Source organism: Puntigrus tetrazona, chromosome 7 (assembly GCF_018831695.1).
Source record: "Puntigrus tetrazona isolate hp1 chromosome 7, ASM1883169v1, whole genome shotgun sequence".
In the NCBI taxonomy this organism is placed as follows: Eukaryota; Metazoa; Chordata; class Actinopteri; order Cypriniformes; family Cyprinidae; genus Puntigrus; species Puntigrus tetrazona.
Genome location: NC_056705.1, coordinates 22463239 through 22483854, shown reverse-complemented (window position 1 = coordinate 22483854; position 20616 = coordinate 22463239). Strand labels below are relative to the sequence as shown.

Here is a 20616-nt window from a genome sequence, read left to right as displayed (position 1 = left end):
ATTGTGCAGGCTACTTTGTTTATTAACAAATTTGTTCTTTATTCTGTCATGAGTCAAGTACTTTAATATTTGATGAATCTTAATGTAGTAGACTTTGTTGGAAAGTTGAAATGTCAAGTTGGACAAAAAGTTGGAATGTCAGCCGTGGTGTGGCATGCTATAACGCATCTAAAACTATGAAAAGAAAAAAAAAATATATATATATGTATAGTTATACATTATTTATTCATAATTAGCATTTATACAGATTTAGAAAAAAAAAACTTAAAAAAAAAGCATTTGTACGCCATCAAAGTGGTAACGCAAAGATTATTGGTAAATGTTTTACAAGAAAATATCATTTTCTACACCAATTTTTTTGGTGTACATTTTATAGCCTTGACGATTATTAAAAAAGGCACAAACACATCAGACGTTGTTTACTGTGCATAATTGCTTTTATCGCTGTTTTCTGCAGGTGTTTTCACACAGGATTTGGCTATGTTTGGAAACAGCTGGGCAGAGGAGGAGCCACAGCTGGGCAGGTGTCCTGTTGTTCCCTCTCTTTACCCATCGCCATGTGCTACGCAGGATCCTCCGGTCTTATTGGTACTGCACACAAAAACACACATTCATACTGTCCCACACCAACAGCAGCCTCACATACCGCTATATACCTGATGAATAAGAACTCTGATTCTTCACTGCAGAAAGTGGAGGAAGTTTGTGGAACCCTGCTAAAAGAACCGTTCCAGTCTTGTCATGAGTTTGTCAGTCCATATTCATACATGGCCAGTTGCTCCAACGACCTCTGCCTGTAAGTACTGACATGACTAAGCTACTGACAGTACTACGCTTACTGGAAAACTATAAACTTACATTGCAAAGCTACTTGCATTACTTTCCAAGGTGTTATCATAAACATACTTATGCTGTTAATGTTGCACTGTATAACCTTTGTATGTGTATAATTTATTTACCTGGTGCAGGTCTGGTCCCAATGGTGATGTTGTGTGCAAGGTTTTCACAGAGTATGCCAGGTCATGTGCCCATGCTGGACATCCACTGCATAACTGGAGATCACACTTTCCTGTTTGCAGTAGGTTATGTTGCAAATGCACAAATGTTTGAGATATTTTGTCTAGGTGTTAAATGTACTGTAACACATGTATTTCAGAGTCTAAATTCTTTCTAAATTAGTATTCTGATCTAAAGTAGGCAGTTTATTTTTTATGTTGTAATTTATTCCAACAAAAAATTATTTATTGTTTTTTACAATTTTTTTTACAATTATTCCAGTTTTCACTGGATTGGTGCGGAAGTGAATTTTATGCTAATTGCTTATTTTAAATTTAGAATACAGTTGTGTTGCTTTTGTGGAACCAATTTTAATTCTTTTCACTATACTTTGATTAATAGAAAGTTCAAAATAACATTATACTATAATATTTGAAATAGAAACGTTTTGTAACAATAATAAATGTCTCTGCCACTTGAACTTGATCAGTATGAAGTTATACAGCATGTCCTTAAAAATAAAAGCATTTTTTAAAAAAATAGTTTATTGGATACAGTATTACTTGATTCTTTTATCAATCATGTTGAGAATATATATATATATATATATATATATATATATATATATATATATATATTGCACATATATACATATAAACAATGTGTTGTTCTTGGCTTTAGGTGTTGATTGCCCCACCGAACTCCTTTTCAGAGAGTGTATTACCTGCTGTCCCATGCACTGCAAGATTGAACACATGTGTATAGACAGCAAGCTGCAGTGTTTGGATGGCTGCTACTGCCCTGATGGTAGTACCATAACACTAAATGAACTCATCACAAGCTGTGTTCATATGTGAATGTTTGAAGATAATGAAATCATTTTAATGTCTTTAGACTTGATCTACGAGAATGGGGTATGTGTTAAGGCATCAGACTGTCCCTGTGAGCACCACGGCATGCTGTACCCCTCCGGAAATGTCATACAGGAAGACTGCAACAACTGGTCAGACACTATATCATCTTATGCATTGTATATTTAGTTAAATGATGAAGCATTAATCTTGTGTTTTGTATTAACGTATGAATCTATTTTTGTTTGTTTCTCAGCACATGTGTTGGTGGCATGTGGAACTGCACTGAGGACAGCTGCCCAGGTGTTAATCTGTTTTTTATTGACCTTTTTCATATTTACTGTATCCTCATGATATCCTTAGTCAGTTGTTTCACATCTTTTTCTTCACCCTTCTAAACCACATTTTCTCTTATTCTAACCGTGTCTTATTTTTAAGGAAAGTCAGTTGATTAAAATATTATTATTATTTATATTTTATATTAATCAAAGAATAAAGTTAAAAAAGAATTGTATTAGGCAGCACAACCATTTTCAACATTGAAAATTGTAAGAAATGTTTCTTAAGCGAATCAGCATATTATAATCTTTGTCATCACAGGAGTCGATTGCAAACAATATATTACAGCTTAAGAACATATTTTTGAACCCAAATGTTTGAATAGAGATGTTTTTTTTTCTACAGGGGAGTGCTCTGTGACAGGAGATATGTTCTTCCAGTCGTTTGATGGCCGCATTTACACATTTCCTGCTACGTGCCAGTACGTTTTAGCCAAGAGTAGAAACTCGGGCAAGTTCACTGTGACCATTCAAAACGCACCCTGTGGAGCCGTAAGTCCCTGTGCACTTTCATGCTCTCCGCACCAACACAAACCTCGAGTATTAGCACACAACAGAGAAAAGATTTAAGGCATGCCAGATGTAGCATGCCAAAGCTTTATTCATCACGTTCCAGAATTGCTCTAGTGTGGTGATCTAAAGAGTAATCTGGGAGCTGGAACACAGCTTCAGTAGACAGACTTAAGATCACAGCTTCTAGATTTGTGTGATTAGTCAAGCTATTGGCATATTAGCAGTTAGAGTTTCTGTACTTGTTATTCTTTTAGTTAAATTTGTAGCTAGATTAGTTAAATTAGTCGGTAGATTAGGCCCAAATAATTGCACAGCCTAAAGTTTCATTTTTTTGGGTTGAGATGAAACAAAGAGCTAGCTGCGCTTGTTCTGTGATTAGACCCTGCTTAGCTTTGACAGATAAAACATGAAACGATACATGAAGACATTCTCTCCCTCAAAGCCTTCCTTTCCTGAAGTCCAGACCCGCTGATGCTAAAACTCAACACACGGAGAGCAATCTGGTGTATAGTGTCACTGTCTGGACTCTGAACAAGCTATTTTGCTTATCTGAGCCTCTGAATGACAGAGCCAGAGACTTTGTAGTTGCTGATAGAGAGAGAGAAGAGAGAGTGAGAGATGTATTTCAGTAAAGCGGCCGGTGAAAGATCCTCACATAGGCACCTGTTGGTAGCATCCATCATTTCCTTGAATGGAGCAATTCAGAGTCCGAATGGTTTATCTCCTGTGAACAGCTCTCAGTAACTCATTCACAAGCATAAATGCTTAATTCCTAAACGGCATGATTGCTGAATTAGTCAAAATTGAAACAGATGGACGGATAGGTTTGTTTCCCTGTGCAGACATTCATCCATTGTGTTCGATGCAGTAGTTCTATAGCTGCTGATGTTGTGTGTGCTGGTATGGGATATTCTGACTCTCTGATTTTATGTCTGCAGAATCTGGATGGTGCTTGTATTCAGTCAGTCAACCTGATGTTTGATGAAGATCCACGTACTGAGATCACAATGAGCCATAGTGGAGAGGTTTTTCTGGCCAGTCAGTTCAGGATCTCACTGCCGTATTCAGATGGTAATGTACTACAGCTGATGCTGGCATGGAAGTGTGCAACAACAACTGCAAAAATGTACCAAAATGTTCTACTATGGCCATGGGTTTTAGACATTGACATTGTTGAAAGCACCTTGGAGTACCATGTACATACCAAGGTACATGAATATCAGTACCACGGTGTTTGTATTTTAAAATTACCATGCTACTTCTTTACTATGGTACACTCTCAAAAAAAGGTACAAAATCTCCCACTGGAGCGGTATCTTTTTAAATGGTGTACCTTTGTACCTTGTTTACATTTACATTTAATCATTTAGCAGACACTTTTATTCAAAGTGACTTACACATGAGGACAATGGAAACAATCAAAATCAACAAAAGATCAAAGATGTACTAGTGCTATAACAAGTCTCAGGTATCTTAACAAATTACGAATCTTATTCATTATAAAATAAATACAAAGAAAATGGGTAGAATACAAAAATAATAAAGCAAGCTAGTGTTTTTTTGTTTTTATTAATTATTTAATAAATAAAAAGAAAAGGAATGGATAGAATAGAAAAATAAAGAAACTAGTGTTCTTTTTTTATTAGAAAACGAGCAGTTGAATGAAGAGTGCAAATTTAAAAGTCAAGGCAAGGTTTTTTAAAGAATAGAATTAGAATGGAGACTGCTAAACATAGTTGAGTAGCTTTGGAACAAAATGAGTGTCAGTTTAGATTTTTTAGGGTGAATTAAAAACACATGCTACAATATTCATAATCCTTCATGTCTTCTCAGATGTGTTTCAGATCCAGGAGCTGTCTTCCATGTTTGTTCAGGTGAAGTCATCGCAAGGTCTGCGGCTGCAGTATAACTGGAGAGAGTTCAGGCTGTACCTGCAGCTGGAGGAGCACTGGAGAGATGATACTGTGGGGCTCTGTGGAACCTTCAACGGCAACATTCAGGATGACTTCCTGTGGGTTTCACTCTGCTTCCTGCTTTCTTTGTCCATTTTCTCTGTTTTCAACTTATTCTCCCATATTTCTTGTTGATGTGTTACTCTAGTGCACCCTCTGGCATGATTGAAAGCACACCATACTTGTTTGGAAATGCATGGCGTGTGTCTTCAGCGTGTGTGCCGCGGCCCAGCTTACCCCAGCTGGACCCTTGTGACACACACCAGCAAGCAGGTGGCGCATTCACCTTGTTATGCGTAACAATTTTAAGCTTTAGGTTCTTAGGGTATCTGTGTGGCGTGAACGTCTGTGTGCCTTTGTGATTTCAGCCGCTTATGCAGTGGAGAAGTGTGATGTGCTGACACAAGAGGTGTTTTCTGCCTGTCATGAGTACGTAAGTCCGGTGGGTTTCCAGCTACAGTGTCGCGCAGACGTCTGCAAATGTGGAGCGCCGTGCCTTTGCTCCATCCTCGCTCACTACGCCCGCACCTGCAGGAGACACGGGGTCATCATTGAGTTCCGCTCACATCTGCCCGAGTGTGGTCAGTCTAACACTTAAACAGGCATTCACTACCACGCAGAAGTTTAGGGGCAGTAAGAAGCTCACTAGGTTTGCATGTATTTTATTAAAATACGGTAACAATTATATTGTGAAATACTAATAAAAATACTATTAAATAAAATAAGTTCTATACTAATGTATTTATTACTTTGATGGCAAAATAAAATTTTCAGCAGCCATTACTCCAACCTTCAGTGTCACGTGATCTTTCAGAAATCAGTCAGATAAGTTGATTTAGTGCTTAAGAAACTTCTTACTATTATCGATGCTGAAAATAGTTTTGCTTTTTGTGGAAATTGCAATACATTTTTGTGATTGTATGATAAATAGAAAGTTAAAGTTTGCATTTGAAGTAGAAATCTTTGTAAACATGTAAAAATGTGTATGTGTGTATGTATTGCAGCCATCACATGTCCGTCTTCAATGGAGTATGGAGTCTGTGTGTCGTCATGTCAGCGTCGCTGCCTGTTTCTGTCTCTCCCTCAGCCGTGTGATGAGGAATGTGAGGAGGGTTGTGTGTGCCCAGAAGGAACGTACTTCAACATGCATACACGCACCTGCGTGCCACGGTAAAAGTTCAAATCAACTCATACAGACTGCCTTATAGTGCTTTTTTGGAGACAATCACTTCGAACTGCTTCAAAGTTCTTCTGTGGGTTTAGAACAACACATGGATGATTAAGTTATGAATGAAAGTTCATTTTTAATAAACTGTCCCTTCATACCATTTAAACAATGTTTATATATTATATTTGCTGCATAGTTAGAACTAAATGGAAATTAAAAAGCATGAGGATCATGTTCATCTAACTTCATCAGTCAAAACACAATGCTATATATACAGCTTCCGTCCAACACGCTGACTTTTTTCTATTTACGTCTATTATGTACTTAATATCAAATCATTTTTGTTCACATAGTAGAGGTTATCCATGGACTGTGTCAAGAATTATGAAAGTAACACATTATGCAATAGTAGCATTATGAAAGAAATTAAGAAAAATAAGCAAAATCCACACCACAAAACCCAAGCACTAGTTCTGTGAGTTAGACCTAGATTGAGTTATTTGGTGTGTGAGAGTGAAGTTATTTGCAGCCCTCGTTCAAGCAGGCTGTAAAATGTTATGGACCTGACAACCTCAGGTGTTGTATAACGCTTTTAGCCTCATCGCCCTCACATGGGTTCACTTCCCTTAAATGTCCCGTGTCCCACTGCCACATACTCAGCGTGTGCTAGAGTTACAGCACTCACGCTGGCAGAGGCTGAGAGAAAGTCAGGGATGTGATAGAGGAGGACTTTGGCCTCATACTCTACTACAGCCTCAACCGTGGCACTGTGGCCTGTAGTCTCTCACCTCTAACCCAACTACTGTACTAGTTCAACTCTCACTGATCACGTGAGCTGAAACATGGCCATCGTCCTCACTTCTGTACATTAAACATCTTGTGGTTGGCTGTTATGCAGTATTGTGACTTTCAGCATTATAGGTTAAGAAAATTGTTAGTTAACTAAACTGATTTTCCCCTTGCATACAGCAAAATTTATTGATTCTGAGTGAAATAGTTTCATAATATTTGTGGTACAGGAGTGAATGTCCATGCAGTTTTCTTGGTGCTGACTATTCTCCTGGAGATGTGATCTTGACATCATCAGGTGTACAGTAAGATTGCCTTATTCACTCATATTATACATCACCATACTGCCAATTTCTCTATTTTATCACATTTAAAATAAAAGCAATTGTTTTGTATGTGGAAATAATGTTATAATAATAATATAATAATGTTTTATCTATATAATTATATATATATACATTATATAGCCCAGTACATTAGACAAACTTCCTCGCATCATTTAAAATCTTTTTTTTTTTTTTTTTTTTTTTACCTCTACAGAATTTGCCAAGATGGGAAACTTGTTTCCCAGAGCTCAGTTATTGGTAAGTGTTGTATTTCAGCGTCCTGATTTTGTTTATATGTGTAAAACTCTTTGAATGTCTGTAGTGTTTGCAGTTTGTTTAATTTTCATGTCTACAGTGCTGGAGTTCAGTGTGTTTTCTCCTCTCTCAGATACCTTGTGCCCACCAGGGCAGTTTTATGAGGACTGTGGAAACCGAGTAGACGGCCACTTGGCAAATAAAGGTTTAGCCTGTGAACAAACCTGCGAGTCATATTTGCTCAACCTCACCTGCTCCACTCATGAGCCGTGTGTGCCTGGCTGCGTCTGTCCCGCAGGGTAAGTGAGGTCTTTGTTGTTTTCATTCTTGGAGTTATTACTTGCAAAAACATACTATTGTAAACTATATTCATATACAAGTATTTACAAATGGCAGTAGGCAAGAGACAAGATTATAAATAACTGAATGTTACAAAAGACTTATTTCAAACACTGTCGATTCAAAGGTTTGGAATCAATGCATATTTTTTAGTAAAACGTTTATGATATTACACAAAATTTGGTCACACTTTGGTCCATTTCTTGCTATTAACTATGACTTTTACAAGAAACTCCTAATTTAATGCTTGTTAATAGTTGTAGTAGTTGTCAAGTTTTGGTATTGTTTAGGGTTATGGATATAGAATATAGTATGAATATGCAGAATATGTGCTTCGTAATAAGCAATTAGTTAATTGTGGATTGGTCCCTGTACTAAAGTGTTAACAAAATATTTTTGTTTCAAATGCTGCTGTTCTTTTGAACTTTCTATTTACCAAACAATACAGAAAAATTACCAAAAAACAAGAGTAATAAGAAATTTCCTTTAGTTTCAGCAAAAAAAGAGGAAGCAATATAGAGCAATATATCAGCAGATGATTTCTGAAGACTTAAGTAATACCTGGTGAAAATTCAGCTTTACCATTAAAGGAATAAATTACATTTTTAAGTACAGCCAAATAGAAAATAGTTACTTTACATTTTAATAATATTTCCCAATAGTACTGTTTTCAAATTGACCACTGAATCAACTGAACCCTACACACATATTTAAAATACAGATAAAATATAGCATAAATAAAATATAATACATATATATATAACTGGGGTTTTTGATGTAATTTATCATAATGGATCTTGAAATTTTACTGTGGTATTTTGTATAGCATGTCCAAAAACATGGGACTATCATGGTACTTTTTTGTAAGTGATGCTGCTATTTTTTTATTCTGCTCTTTAAATCTCTGCTTCAAGAGGGTGTTTCTGGAGGAATTTGAGCTTTACTGCATTTTAAAGTAATTGCTTTTAGTGTCATCTATTCAGTGCACAAAGCATTTTGCACTTCTACAGACACTGAAGACTCTTGAAAACCTGTATTGGTAGTTTTATTTTTATATATTTGAAAGGTTAGATGTTTCCGTGTTTGATGTAGAGGATTTAGGAGGTGAATGGCTGTATGTGTATTTACGTGTGTGATGGGGCAGTGATCCGTGGCTAAGCTTAGTGGGTGGAATCGCCGGAGTAGCGTCAGGAACTACTCATTTCCATTACACATGGGATTCTTTAGCTTATTTGTGCCACATAACGTTCTTAATCAAATTCCATTCAAATATTTTCTCCACATAATTAAAAACCGGGCAGATGCAGACTACAGACATTCTGAGTAGTGTAGCTTTTCAGAAGCGCACAAACTCCCAAGCGCACTTTCAGGGACAGATGACATTCTGCTCTACATGTTGAGGTCTCACTCGGATGGTGTCTGCCGGAGCAGGTGATGATGTCGATACAGATCAGTTAAAGGGTCTCCGCTGACTCAGTGGGAACCTTTGCTGCCGTCTACCGCAGGTGAAAAGAGCTCTTTGTCGCTCAACTCCACTTCCCCCTCTTTTCTCCCCCTAGCGTCACGTTCCCACTAAAGGGGCCTCAGAGAGCACGACTCTTGCTCTATAGATGGATTTTTGTCATCTGATACATTTAATGCCAGTGTCTACACAAGCAAACTGAGGTTAAGTGCCATATCACAAGCTTAACTTCCTAAAGCCATCCTCAGCCATAACAGCATGATAAGACCTCTTCTCAATTATCCTTTTACCAACACCAGCAAGAGAGAGTCTGGGAATATGCCATGTTTGATTTTTTTTATTATTTGTGAGACACGTTTGATTAGTTTGCTGCATATTGGAGTGTGTGCTGAATGCTCATTTATCTGAGATTAATTGGTGTTTTTTTTTATTTTTATGCACATTTGATTGATTTTTAATTTATTTTTAGACTTCTTTTTGAGGTTGGGATGAGTGTAACACTCGGTTTGTGAACGCTTAGACATTGCTGAATTACAAAGGCAATCTAATACTCTCACTACAAAGTGAAAAACTCATGAACATTCATCAGTCACATAGTGAAAGGGCTGTGAGGTCACGGATGTATCTTGAGAGCAACTAGAGTCTCCGCTGCACAAAGAGGGGATGTGATATTTTAGATGACTGTTTGTGTGTGTGTGTGTGTGTGTGTGTGCGTGTGTGTGATTCACCTTCTTCTGACTTATTGACCTTTTAAAGAAAACATTAAACAAGAGCATCATGGGAAATAAATATCATGGCTGAGATCCTGTCATGAGTGTTTAATAAATTCCTGCAACTTGATAGTTTGGCATCTGGGCTGGTGTAAATATGGCACAAAGGCCCCTTATGCCACTCTGTGAAGTAGTGATGAGATTATTGATAAGTCTGGAAATGATTAAATGTGCCGTATGTGATCTAACATCGTTCCAGTTGAGTGGTACAGTAGAAGCAGGATGTTGGATATAGGATGTAAATTAACAAAAGCAATGTCCACAACAGATGGCGAAAAAAAAAAAATGTTTTCCAGCATAAATGTTTAAATGATTTTAAATAAATATATACATCAAATATATATTTGAGAAGTATAATAACAAATGTATCTGTAGCTTCTCAAATGTATCTTGATTTAATCATCTTTAGACAGTAACACTTTAGAATAGGTAACACTTGTAAACTATTAACTACATATTTTTCCTCAATAAATTCTTAATTCGCTGCTTATTAATAATTAGTAAGGTAGTTGTTAAGTTTAGGTTTTGGGATTAGGGATGATAAGCAATTAATATGTGCTTAATTAGCACTAATAAATGGCTAATATTCTAGTAAAATGCATGCTAATAAGCAACTAATAGGTGTAACCTTAAAAAAAGTGTTACCATTTTACCTATGATTTTACCTATTTAGCAAAGATTAGCTAATTCCTAAAAAAGCATTGCTGATTGCCAGTCTGCTGTAATGCGAACATCTGAAAGCACCTAGAGTGACTGTAAAAGGCAGAATGTAAAGTATTTGATTGTTTGCCCTCTGGAACACTGTTGTGAGTCTTCTGACGCTCTAGACCTTTTACGGGGACTTTCCAGCAGCCATACTCTTTTACACACATACACATACATACACGATCACAGACTCTCACTACCAGCTGTATAATGTGTGTGTGTTAGCTGTGTTTGATACGTGAGCTAGACCTTACAAACGGCTTGAATTCCTCAGTGCACCTGTTCATACCCAGAAAATTAGTCCACTAATTGCTGAAGGTAGGATTTTTTCTTTCTATTATTATGCTGCTACTTTGGAGTCCAGTACTAAAGCTCTCACATTAGGCAAGGCAAGGCAAGTTTATTTATATAGCACATTTCATACACAATGGTAATTCAAAGTGCTTTACAAGAGAGGGAATAAAATAATTACAAGATTTAAATAAAAGAAATTAAAATAAAATAAAATAAAAACACTTGTGATCATACATTATTTTTCTCTTTAGTTTGTAGAATCTGAGGTAACGTTGATGCATGTGAATGTGACAAACAAATGAATTGGCTCCCAGTCCTTTTAGTAAACGCACCCTGCATCAGTTAGCGGCCACAGAGTGGATTTTTTTCTGTAACTTTTGTCAAGGTTTGTTAAAGATGTTTCAGCATGGGTCGTCTCCTCACCCGGTTTCTCTCTTGTCCATTAAGCTAAGGGTGATGCTGATACCCCTGTCCCTCATGGGAGCAGGAGGTATAGGAGTGTTTTTGTGAGCTGGGGAATTCCTGCACTAATGAGAGGGAGTAATTACCCCCTCCTCCACCCCCAAGCAAAGTGGTTAATGGCAGCGACGCTTATTTACGCAGTAAACAGGTGCACAGCTGGATCAAATAACTGATAAGCTGCTTAAAGGCATTCCTGTGGTCCATACTTCAAAATCAGCACATTTTCATTTATCAAGACGAAAAGAAAAGAAAGGAAACTACAAGAAAAGAAAGGCATCTTTATGTTTCTATGTCCTTGCTTTGCTATGCTTGTAGACCTTTAGCTTGTGTGAATACAGATGTTTTCTGAACAACTGTTTTCTCCCTTTAGGGTTTGGGTCAGGTTTAGGGTTAAGGTCAGAGATCATTGCAGGTGACCTCTACTTCTTCTCAGGTGTAATGCATCTGACTAGGTCTATAGTTATACAATAGTACCCACTGCATTTTCACCCAGAGATTGTGCTTTGACTTTTTATCAGTGCACTTTCAGTTTAAAATTTTAACCTAGTTTGAACTGAATGGTCTTTAGCTTCTATGACTTTCAGTTTTCAGTAAATAAAAAGATTGTGTAGTCTGTTTTAATCAATTAATGTATTTTTTCATTTCAACCACTTATATTATACACATAGCCAAACCGACCAACAAACAATACACATCTTTGACAATGCTATTGACATCGAAGAAGACGAGAAGGAAAAAACTATATACATACAAAAACTCAAAATATCACTTAGAGAGACATCAATAAAATTGTTGAGTAATAGCTTCAGTAGACATAGGAATAACACAAGTTAAGATTTCTAAAGGAATCATTTGTGTATTAGTTTTGTCCCATCCTTTTAAAGATGGCGGTTTGTCACTGATCCAAGTTAACAATATTTGGCAGCAAAGGCTGGAATATCAGATATATGTCTACTTAATTGTTTTTTTTTTTTATAAATTGTGAAGTTGAAAATGAAGGAGTGAACATATTTTATGTACTCTGTTAAAATATACAAGTTGAACAACATTTGTTTAATGATATCATATGAGAATGGAGAAGGTCTTCATTTAGTGGGTTGATTGGAGAACGTTTGCGTGCTTTTAGGGTTTTTGTAATTATAATTATTAGCATGCACTAATTAATGTGTTGTGTAAGAGGTTTGGAGATTGGATCAATGATGTACACACAGCTGGTACATGTGAAACCAGGCACATACAGTATTAACCTACCAGCATGTCAACATCTCTCCGAGCCTTTGGCTAGGACATACCTGTGCCACCATTGACCCTCAACCAGAAACACCAAATATCCTAAATACTTGCTGGATTAGCTATTGTCAGTTCTGAAATCAATGATTAATACTTGATGGACTGACTGTTTACATTCAGAATACTCAGTACTAAGCAATCTAATCACTTCAGGTCTTTTCCTGGCCTTTCTAATAGAATAATAGTTGACAGTTAATGACTCATTCATGAAATTCACTCAAATTCATTTATTCACTCAATACAACACGAGACAGTTTACTCATTACGCAATGGCTTTTTTTTAAATAGTCATTTGAAAACATTTATTATAATTACGCACACAAAACCTTGAGTATTTATGTAATTTTATCCCCCGAGTTTTTGTTTGAGTCGTGGTTTTATTTTCTCAGGTCTGCTTTGTGCAGAGAGAGAACAGCGTCACTGGTGCATGACGGTAATTGCTGAGCAATGGAGTGCGTGATTGTTTAGTTATGGATCCATCTCTTTGTCTCTTAATTAATGCATGCAGAACAGTAGCAGGTGATCACGCATTCTTTGATGGCAGTAAGTGATCCAGCTTTCTGGCTGTGGGATAAAGAGAGCTGTTAACGCCTGTCTATCTGGGGTGTAAGTTTACTCAGTTCTAACGGACAGTGTGCTGGGAACTCTCAGAGACCCTCAGGCCAATGGAAATGATTCACTGCAATATTACAAGATCTTTATCAGAGAGAGAGAGAGAAGCTCTTTGGATCTGTGAGAATGAGAATAGGCTGTTTTTCTCATGTCACCAGTCAGATCGTTCTTTCATCCCTCCACCCCTACAAATATTCTTGTCACGGGCAGAATCTTTAGAGCTCTTCCATTATACATGCATGGCATACTTACATTAGCTCACACATGCGTCCTGTGTGTTGTTTTAGTATGTTCACTGGCACGACACACTGTGCATGTGTGTATTTCAGGCTCCTCAAGCATGGAGATGAATGTTTTGAGCCACATGCATGTCCGTGTTTGTGGAAAGGGAAAGAATATTATCCAGGAGACAGAGTATCATCCCCCTGCCATCAGTGGTGAGTAGACCTGTTACACTAATCAATGTTTCGACCTATCGCACAATATATGTACATGACCTCAATCATTTTTGATGATGCAATATATTGCCCATTACATTTACATGAAAAATGCATGAAAAAACACAATAACGTAAAAAAAGTGTTTTGCTTTACACTTGTGCCTATGTCTTTTGCAGCTTCTCGTACACAATGCAGTGTTGTCTTAAGGTGTTAGTTCGAAATTGTTTAAATCCCTCTACAAAAAAGTTTAATCTGCAGACATGGCCTTGTTTAGGGATCTGTGCCTTTGTGCATACAGAGATCTGACTGCTAAATAGGGATTGTGTTTTTCAGGAATAGTGTGCACCCTTACTTTTCAGAGAAAAATGGGAAAAATCTGTAGATGGAAAAATCTCCATAAGTTCTTTGTGCAATTGTCTTTTTTCTACTTTTAAGAAATTGTGTATTTACTATTTAAGTTTTTAATCTTTTTATCTGATCTAATATTCTGATACTTATTTTCCACGATCTAAATATTTTTAAGAATTGTTTGTTGAAAATTTAAAGTGTGTAGGCCTTCTTGTATAATTATGTTATTATATTAAGATTATATATTCATAGACAATAATATATTACTTATAGCAATTATTTATGGGGCAATATATATCGTATAACAAAAAGTTTTTATCGTGACAGGCCTAGTAGTGAGATTACATTAACTCATATTCTGAGCATATGTCTTTTTACACCAGTCAGTTTGGCTATACTATATCTTTACATACTACATATGTACACACTACAAAATAAATCAAAGAAGATTATTTGGTCACTTGAATTTTGATACGTGATCATTTTAGATTATGAATATGAGGAAAACGTTTTTTACAGATATCATTAGAGCAAAATTGATAGAGACATAAAATGTAACTGAAACGAACCTATTCACTTAGTATCTCTCTAGAGAACTGTTTGTCAGGACTGAATGATGTTATTTTACAGTGTGTGTCAGCATGGCACGTTTCAGTGTGAGTTCCGCCCATGTCCATCAATGTGCACGGCTTATGGAGACCGACACTACCGAACATTTGATGGGTTCCTGTTTGATTATATTGGTGCATGCAAGGTGTACTTGGTGAAGGTAAACTTTTAGCAACAGATCCAGATATTCTCATATCTAATATTCTTATAAAAATGTATTGCTGTTGACTGCTAATATTGTGCTCCTGTGTGTGTTAGAGCTCATTAGATGCAATGATGACTGTGACAGCAGAGAATGTTGACTGCTTTGAGAGTGGGGTGATCTGCAGGAAATCTCTCCTCATCTCTTTGGGACGCTCCTTCATTGTGTTTGATGATGACACCGGCAAACCTGTGAGTGAGCTTTTCTCTTTCTTTAAAGACCTTAAACTAAAATTACACCATAAAATAGTGTAATTATGCCTGAATTAGAAGAAAATGCCTATATGTGGCGAAACCATATGCAGCTTATTCCTTCACTCTGGGTAAGAGTGAACATCCTTTTAATACATATTAAATGTATCATACTGTTGGTCATAATGCCTCTTGGTGCTGATGGTGTTGAATCTGTAGTCTTTGGTTTGGTGTGAAACAGTTGATGTACTTTAACAATGGTTGCTAATAATCTGTGAATATATTTCAGAACCCATCCAGTGTGATCGACAGGCAGAAAGTATATATCTGGCAAGCAGGATACTATACCATTGTGCATCTGCTTGGAGAAGATCTCACAGTGCTGTGGGACAGAAAAACCACAGTACACATACAAGCTGGACCACGCTGGCAGGTAAAAAAAAACATACACAAAGAAGATGAAACAGATTCTTGACTCTGTAGTAAGCATACATTTTTGTAGTTTTGTGAATTTGCTGATTACAAGTGTGTATTTGTGTCTTTTTGCTTTTAGGGCAAGCTTACTGGTCTTTGCGGGAACTTTGATCAGAAGACAGCGAATGAGATGAGAACACCAGAGAACATTGACTCATCAACTCCACAGGAGTTTGGAAACAGCTGGACAGCAGCAGAGGCATGACAAACAGATAAACAGTTTGAAAAAATAAAAAAGTTTGAATAATTAGGATTTTTAGGTTTTTAAAAGAAGTCCCTTATCCATTCCAAATCTGCTTTTATTTGATCAAAATAATAATGCAATTTAAATGCAGTAAATATTATTGTGAAAGTATTATTTATTTCCCAGCCAAATTACAAGAATTTTAAAGTAATTTATTTTTAACATTTTAATATATTTTAAAATGTACTTTATTCATTTGATGGCTTCAAACAGAAAGCATTTGTACTGTTACTGTTCACATCCTTGGTGAGCACAAGATATATTTTTCAAAAACAGTAAAAAAAAAAAAAAAATCTTAATTATTCCAAACTTTTGTCCAGTAGTGTATGGAAAACACATACATAATTCCTTTTACCAGATGACTAAACATGTTCTTTAAAGCGTCTCATATCTAGTGGTAGTTCTTTACACCGTATGTGTCTGTTTGTGTGTGAATGTCCCATCAGTGTGTGAACAGTCCTGATATAAGGCACCCCTGCAATCTGAATCCTCTTCGAGAGCCCTTTGCTAAAAGACAATGTGGGATTTTGCTGAGTGAAGTGTTCCAAGTCTGCCACCCTGTGGTAAGATGATCGCAGATAACCAGCGGATATTAATGCTCACATTCACACCGAGTCAAAATGTCCACGTGAGTGAGAGAGGGTTTCTGTGTTTAAAGGTGTTTGATGCTCTGTAGGTAGATGTCACATGGTTCTATATGAACTGTCTGGTGGACACCTGCGGTTGCAACCGTGGAGGAGACTGTGAGTGTTTCTGCACGAGTGTTGCAGCATATGCTCACCGCTGCTGCCAAAAGGGCGTCACCATTGACTGGCGTTCCCCTTCTGTCTGTCGTGAGTGACTTCAGCCCAGTCATATTCTCAGAATCAATCATTGTGATAATAACCAACAACTGAATATTTAATAGCGAATACACATTCTTCTAAAAGATAATGATAGTTTAACATTACAGTTTTTTATGAAATTATCGGTTTCTATGGTCCTGTATAATGAGTAACACTATCTTTTTCCTCTTACAGCTTATGACTGTGAATACTACAACAAAGGTACATCTGTAGCTTTTTGATGATAATAATAGTTTAATTTGTCTGAGAAATTGTATTTTTAAATTTTGACAGTTGTGTGTGTGTAAATGCACATCTGCATAGCTTTAGGGAAAGGGCCACTGAAGTTGTTGACCTACAGAGAGAGAGGAACACTGTTGGCAGCCAATAAGACAAGTGGACTGGTGGTTCCAAGAAGAGAATTGACCAGTGCTGATGAGATCCTGACATTGTTTATGATGACTCCAGGCGTCAGCAAGGCCAGACCACATGGTCAGTCAGGCAGACATAAGCACACAATCAACATAAAAGTCACTTTTGGAATTATACAGACCAAACATTTTGTAGCAAAAATGTCTGATTTAGATGTATTATCTTATTCTATGTAAATACTGTATGTCTTGCTTTTTTTTACGGGTGTGTTGTTAATGCTGCAGATACGTCTCTAGTGTCATTTGAGGCTGCAGACAGGCCCAACTACTTCTTAAAAGCAGAGCACAGTGGCCAGCTGAGACTGCTGAAGTGGGAAGAAAGCGAGGCATTTTGGGATGCAGCTACATTTGTTCTTCATAGAGACACATGGATCTCAGGCTTTGATTCGCTAGAGTCTCTGGCAAAGCCAGGGTTTTTTCTACATTTCATGCTCTCCAGACTCCAACTCATGAAATACAGTCACTCAGATCGTTACCGCCGAGCTACTTTATTCAAACTGACAGGTCAGCATGTGGCTACATATGTACACGTCCTTGCTCATAATTATAGCCATATTTCCAAAAAACATGTACATTTTTTAAATTATTATTTTTACTACAGGTGCCATACCACACTATCCAATGGGTCCTCGATGTCAGTGGCGGTATGAATCATGTGTAAGTCCATGCTTCAGGACATGCAGTGACCCATCAGGTCTGAGCTGTGCCAGTATACTAAAGTAAGAGCACACACGTTTATACATGGAAACACGCATGCACTTATTTTCTGCATATATCTACAAGTAATTAAACTGTGCAAAATGAAATGGCTGACATGCACCTTTCTGTAGGGTTGAGGGATGCCTGCCTCAGTGTCCAAGTCACATGGTTCTAGACGAGATCACTCACAGATGTGTCTTTATTGAGGACTGTAAGCTACTGTTTGTTCTACTTCTCTTAGTAATGCTGCTGTAAAATAAAATCACATTTATTTATTTGTTATTTTTATTTCAATGAGGTTGATGGTTGGCATTTACTTCCACAATCATTGTCACATGATTTGACTTAGCTACATTTATGTTATGATTCGTAAATGCCATTTTAACTTTGAGAAAAAACATTTCTTATCACAAGTTATAAATGAAACAATTAAAAAATTATTTAAATTTTCTTTTTATTGCCATAATAAATCCAAGCTCCAGTTTATCTAGTTTAAAAGTAACCTTAGTTTAATGAGAGATTTTGTGCAGTGCCTAATAAATATTTTGTTTGTGTTTAGGCATTAAGCCTGCTGTAGTTCCTCCATTTATGCCATCCAGTACTGCAATATCCTCAACATCCTCCTCGGAGCATTCCACTTTGAGTAGTCCAGCGGTTTCTATATCACTCACTACTTTAACAGTGCCAGGGTCTAGCACCACTGCTTCCACACCCACAGCACACATGCCCAGCACTGAAAAGCTTACATCTTCTCCTATCAGACCAGGGGTGGTGGAAACTATTACCACATTAACAACATCCACTTCCTCTCCAAGCCCACTGGCTTCCACTGAGAGAACCACTAAAGCACCAAGCACCATCCACAGTTCCACTTCCTCCACCACATCGCACACCAGCCCAATGTCTCTCTCAGAAACTCTCTCAGAAACCTCTACAACAGGCAGTCCAACAGAGTCTTTGACGCTTCTCACAAGTACAACAGCTGTTCCTTCGGCATCTACTTTCAGTCCCATTATGTCATCTACCTCAAGTAAGGAGCCGACCAGAGTAAGCACTCTACCTGTGCTTCCAGTCTCAACCAGCATAACCTCAACAGGCGCCACTTCCCCAACAATCAAAGTGTCCTCTCCTCTCATCTCTAGTACTGAGACCCCAAGAGTGGCAGAGGCCTTTATTTCTACTGAAAAGACGACAACACACTCTATGACATCTAGTGGCAGTGCACACTTTCCTGTTGAAACCATCAGCACAACAAAGTCCACCTCACCATCCACTACAACACTTACATTACAATCAAGTACCTCTGTCCCCTCAGAAAAACTGACCTTTCCAACATCTTTACACACTATGAAGACTCCAGAGAGCATATCTGAAACACAGAAGCCTTTGGAAATCACTACCATTTCCACTTCCCCTACAGGTATAGAAGCATCAACCAGTTACATTACAGAAAAATCCACAAGTTCTGCTTTTCCAACCCCAACTCAAACAACACATTTTTTAGCTTCAACATCAACCACAGAGCAACCCGAAACTTCAAAAACAACAGTTTCTGTCTCCTCGGCTGCTCCACTAATCTACATGACTGCAGTGTCCTCTCAAGCGCCTGCATCTGTGCCAACAGAAACCACAGCAAAAACAACCTATCAATCAACATCTGTTATATATCCTTACCCTGATGTTCCAACAACTGATAGAACATTACTGACGGATTGGAGAGTGATCCAAACCACATCAACTCCATCACCAGAAACAACCCAAACCAGTGCCAGGATAGCAGAGACACCACTTACCACCTACACCAGCATCCCATTCACCTCAGCACCTACAAAAGAAACATCAACACTGCTTACATCACATGTGTCACCTACTGACAAGACAACTTCTAAAGATGTCTCTGCTTCTACTACCCTGAGCCCTACAGAATCTCACTGGAGTTTAGTTTCCACCACTTCTCTCCTTACAGACAAAGTCAGCATATCAACATTTCATCCTCCTTATTCTTCGACAGCTCCAACCACCAAATCCGCACTTCCTGAGATTTCTCCATCTAGACCATCCATACTTACAATGGCAACATCGGTATCTCAAGCCCCAACAAAAACCACAGAAACAACTGTCACTTCTGAGATACCTCTGCTAACATCTACTGCAGCCGAGAAAGAGATAATTTCTTCCACTCAAACATCCACAGCTAGACCTTTGAGCATTCATTCTGTCACTGAGACAACTAGGGTTTCTCTTGACACAGATAGAGGTGAGCTGTCAACCACCGCGACAAGCCAGACCCCAGCACTGGTCCATGACACCTTCAGCACCTTTCCTTCCACAATGACTCCAAAATTCACAACCCGTGTCACACCAACCCTGACCTCACGGGTGGCTGTGGCTACCACAAGGCGAGAAACTCCACGAGTTGTGGCCACAACCAGCATCTCCCTTCCAACTAAGAATGCAACGACATTAACAACACCTGCAACCACTTCTACAGACAAAGTGACCACTGTTTCCCTAGACAGAACTTCTTCTAGTATGCCTGTTGCTACTTCTAGCACACTTCCAACACACAGTCCTGACATCACTGAATACACTTTTGGATTTACAGAGTATACCACCGTAACTGGTCCATCCACAACACTGCTTTCATCAATTGGAACAACTCCAGTGCCTAGTGTGGCATCAGTTTTTACCCAGACTACCATTTCAACACAGCCCCATAGCTCCTCTACTGTCACGGAGAGCAGCCCTGTAACCAGTGCAAGCACATCTACGGAGCGCCCTCTGGTGGATGAACATATCACAGTCACAGCCATGCCACCTGCTCCAGACACTGCCCAAACAACACTGAGTTCATCTGTGATGACCAGCCTTTCCTACATGATAGAAACAGAACACTGGATGACAAGCCAGACACATGACGTTTCAAAAACGACTGCTCTCGAGCCAAGCAGAGTATGCACTGTAAGTCAATTATAAAATACTTTGGTATAGTATTACTACTAGCTTTTATTATGTATTGATATGAACAAATG

At 37.9% G+C, this 20616-nt stretch overlaps 1 protein-coding gene across 1 annotated transcript in view; it reads left to right on the top strand.

The window, feature by feature from the left end:
- The window catches only part of otog (otogelin), a 35636-nt gene that overhangs the window by 5069 nt on the left and 9951 nt on the right, over positions 1-20616 (top strand). Inside the window, exons 8-35 of the mRNA XM_043243185.1 lie at positions 458-588; positions 690-796; positions 969-1078; positions 1678-1803; positions 1891-1999; positions 2104-2150; positions 2532-2677; positions 3637-3769; positions 4532-4709; positions 4799-4923; positions 5019-5231; positions 5655-5820; positions 6838-6912; positions 7148-7191; positions 7322-7487; positions 13452-13559; positions 14541-14679; positions 14778-14912; positions 15202-15345; positions 15466-15585; positions 16077-16193; positions 16307-16463; positions 16650-16676; positions 16779-16946; positions 17111-17389; positions 17487-17604; positions 17716-17795; positions 18144-20545. Coding sequence (XP_043099120.1) covers positions 458-588; positions 690-796; positions 969-1078; positions 1678-1803; positions 1891-1999; positions 2104-2150; positions 2532-2677; positions 3637-3769; positions 4532-4709; positions 4799-4923; positions 5019-5231; positions 5655-5820; positions 6838-6912; positions 7148-7191; positions 7322-7487; positions 13452-13559; positions 14541-14679; positions 14778-14912; positions 15202-15345; positions 15466-15585; positions 16077-16193; positions 16307-16463; positions 16650-16676; positions 16779-16946; positions 17111-17389; positions 17487-17604; positions 17716-17795; positions 18144-20545 — 5870 coding nt within the window. The remainder of the gene's footprint in view (positions 1-457; positions 589-689; positions 797-968; positions 1079-1677; positions 1804-1890; positions 2000-2103; positions 2151-2531; positions 2678-3636; positions 3770-4531; positions 4710-4798; positions 4924-5018; positions 5232-5654; positions 5821-6837; positions 6913-7147; positions 7192-7321; positions 7488-13451; positions 13560-14540; positions 14680-14777; positions 14913-15201; positions 15346-15465; positions 15586-16076; positions 16194-16306; positions 16464-16649; positions 16677-16778; positions 16947-17110; positions 17390-17486; positions 17605-17715; positions 17796-18143; positions 20546-20616) is intronic.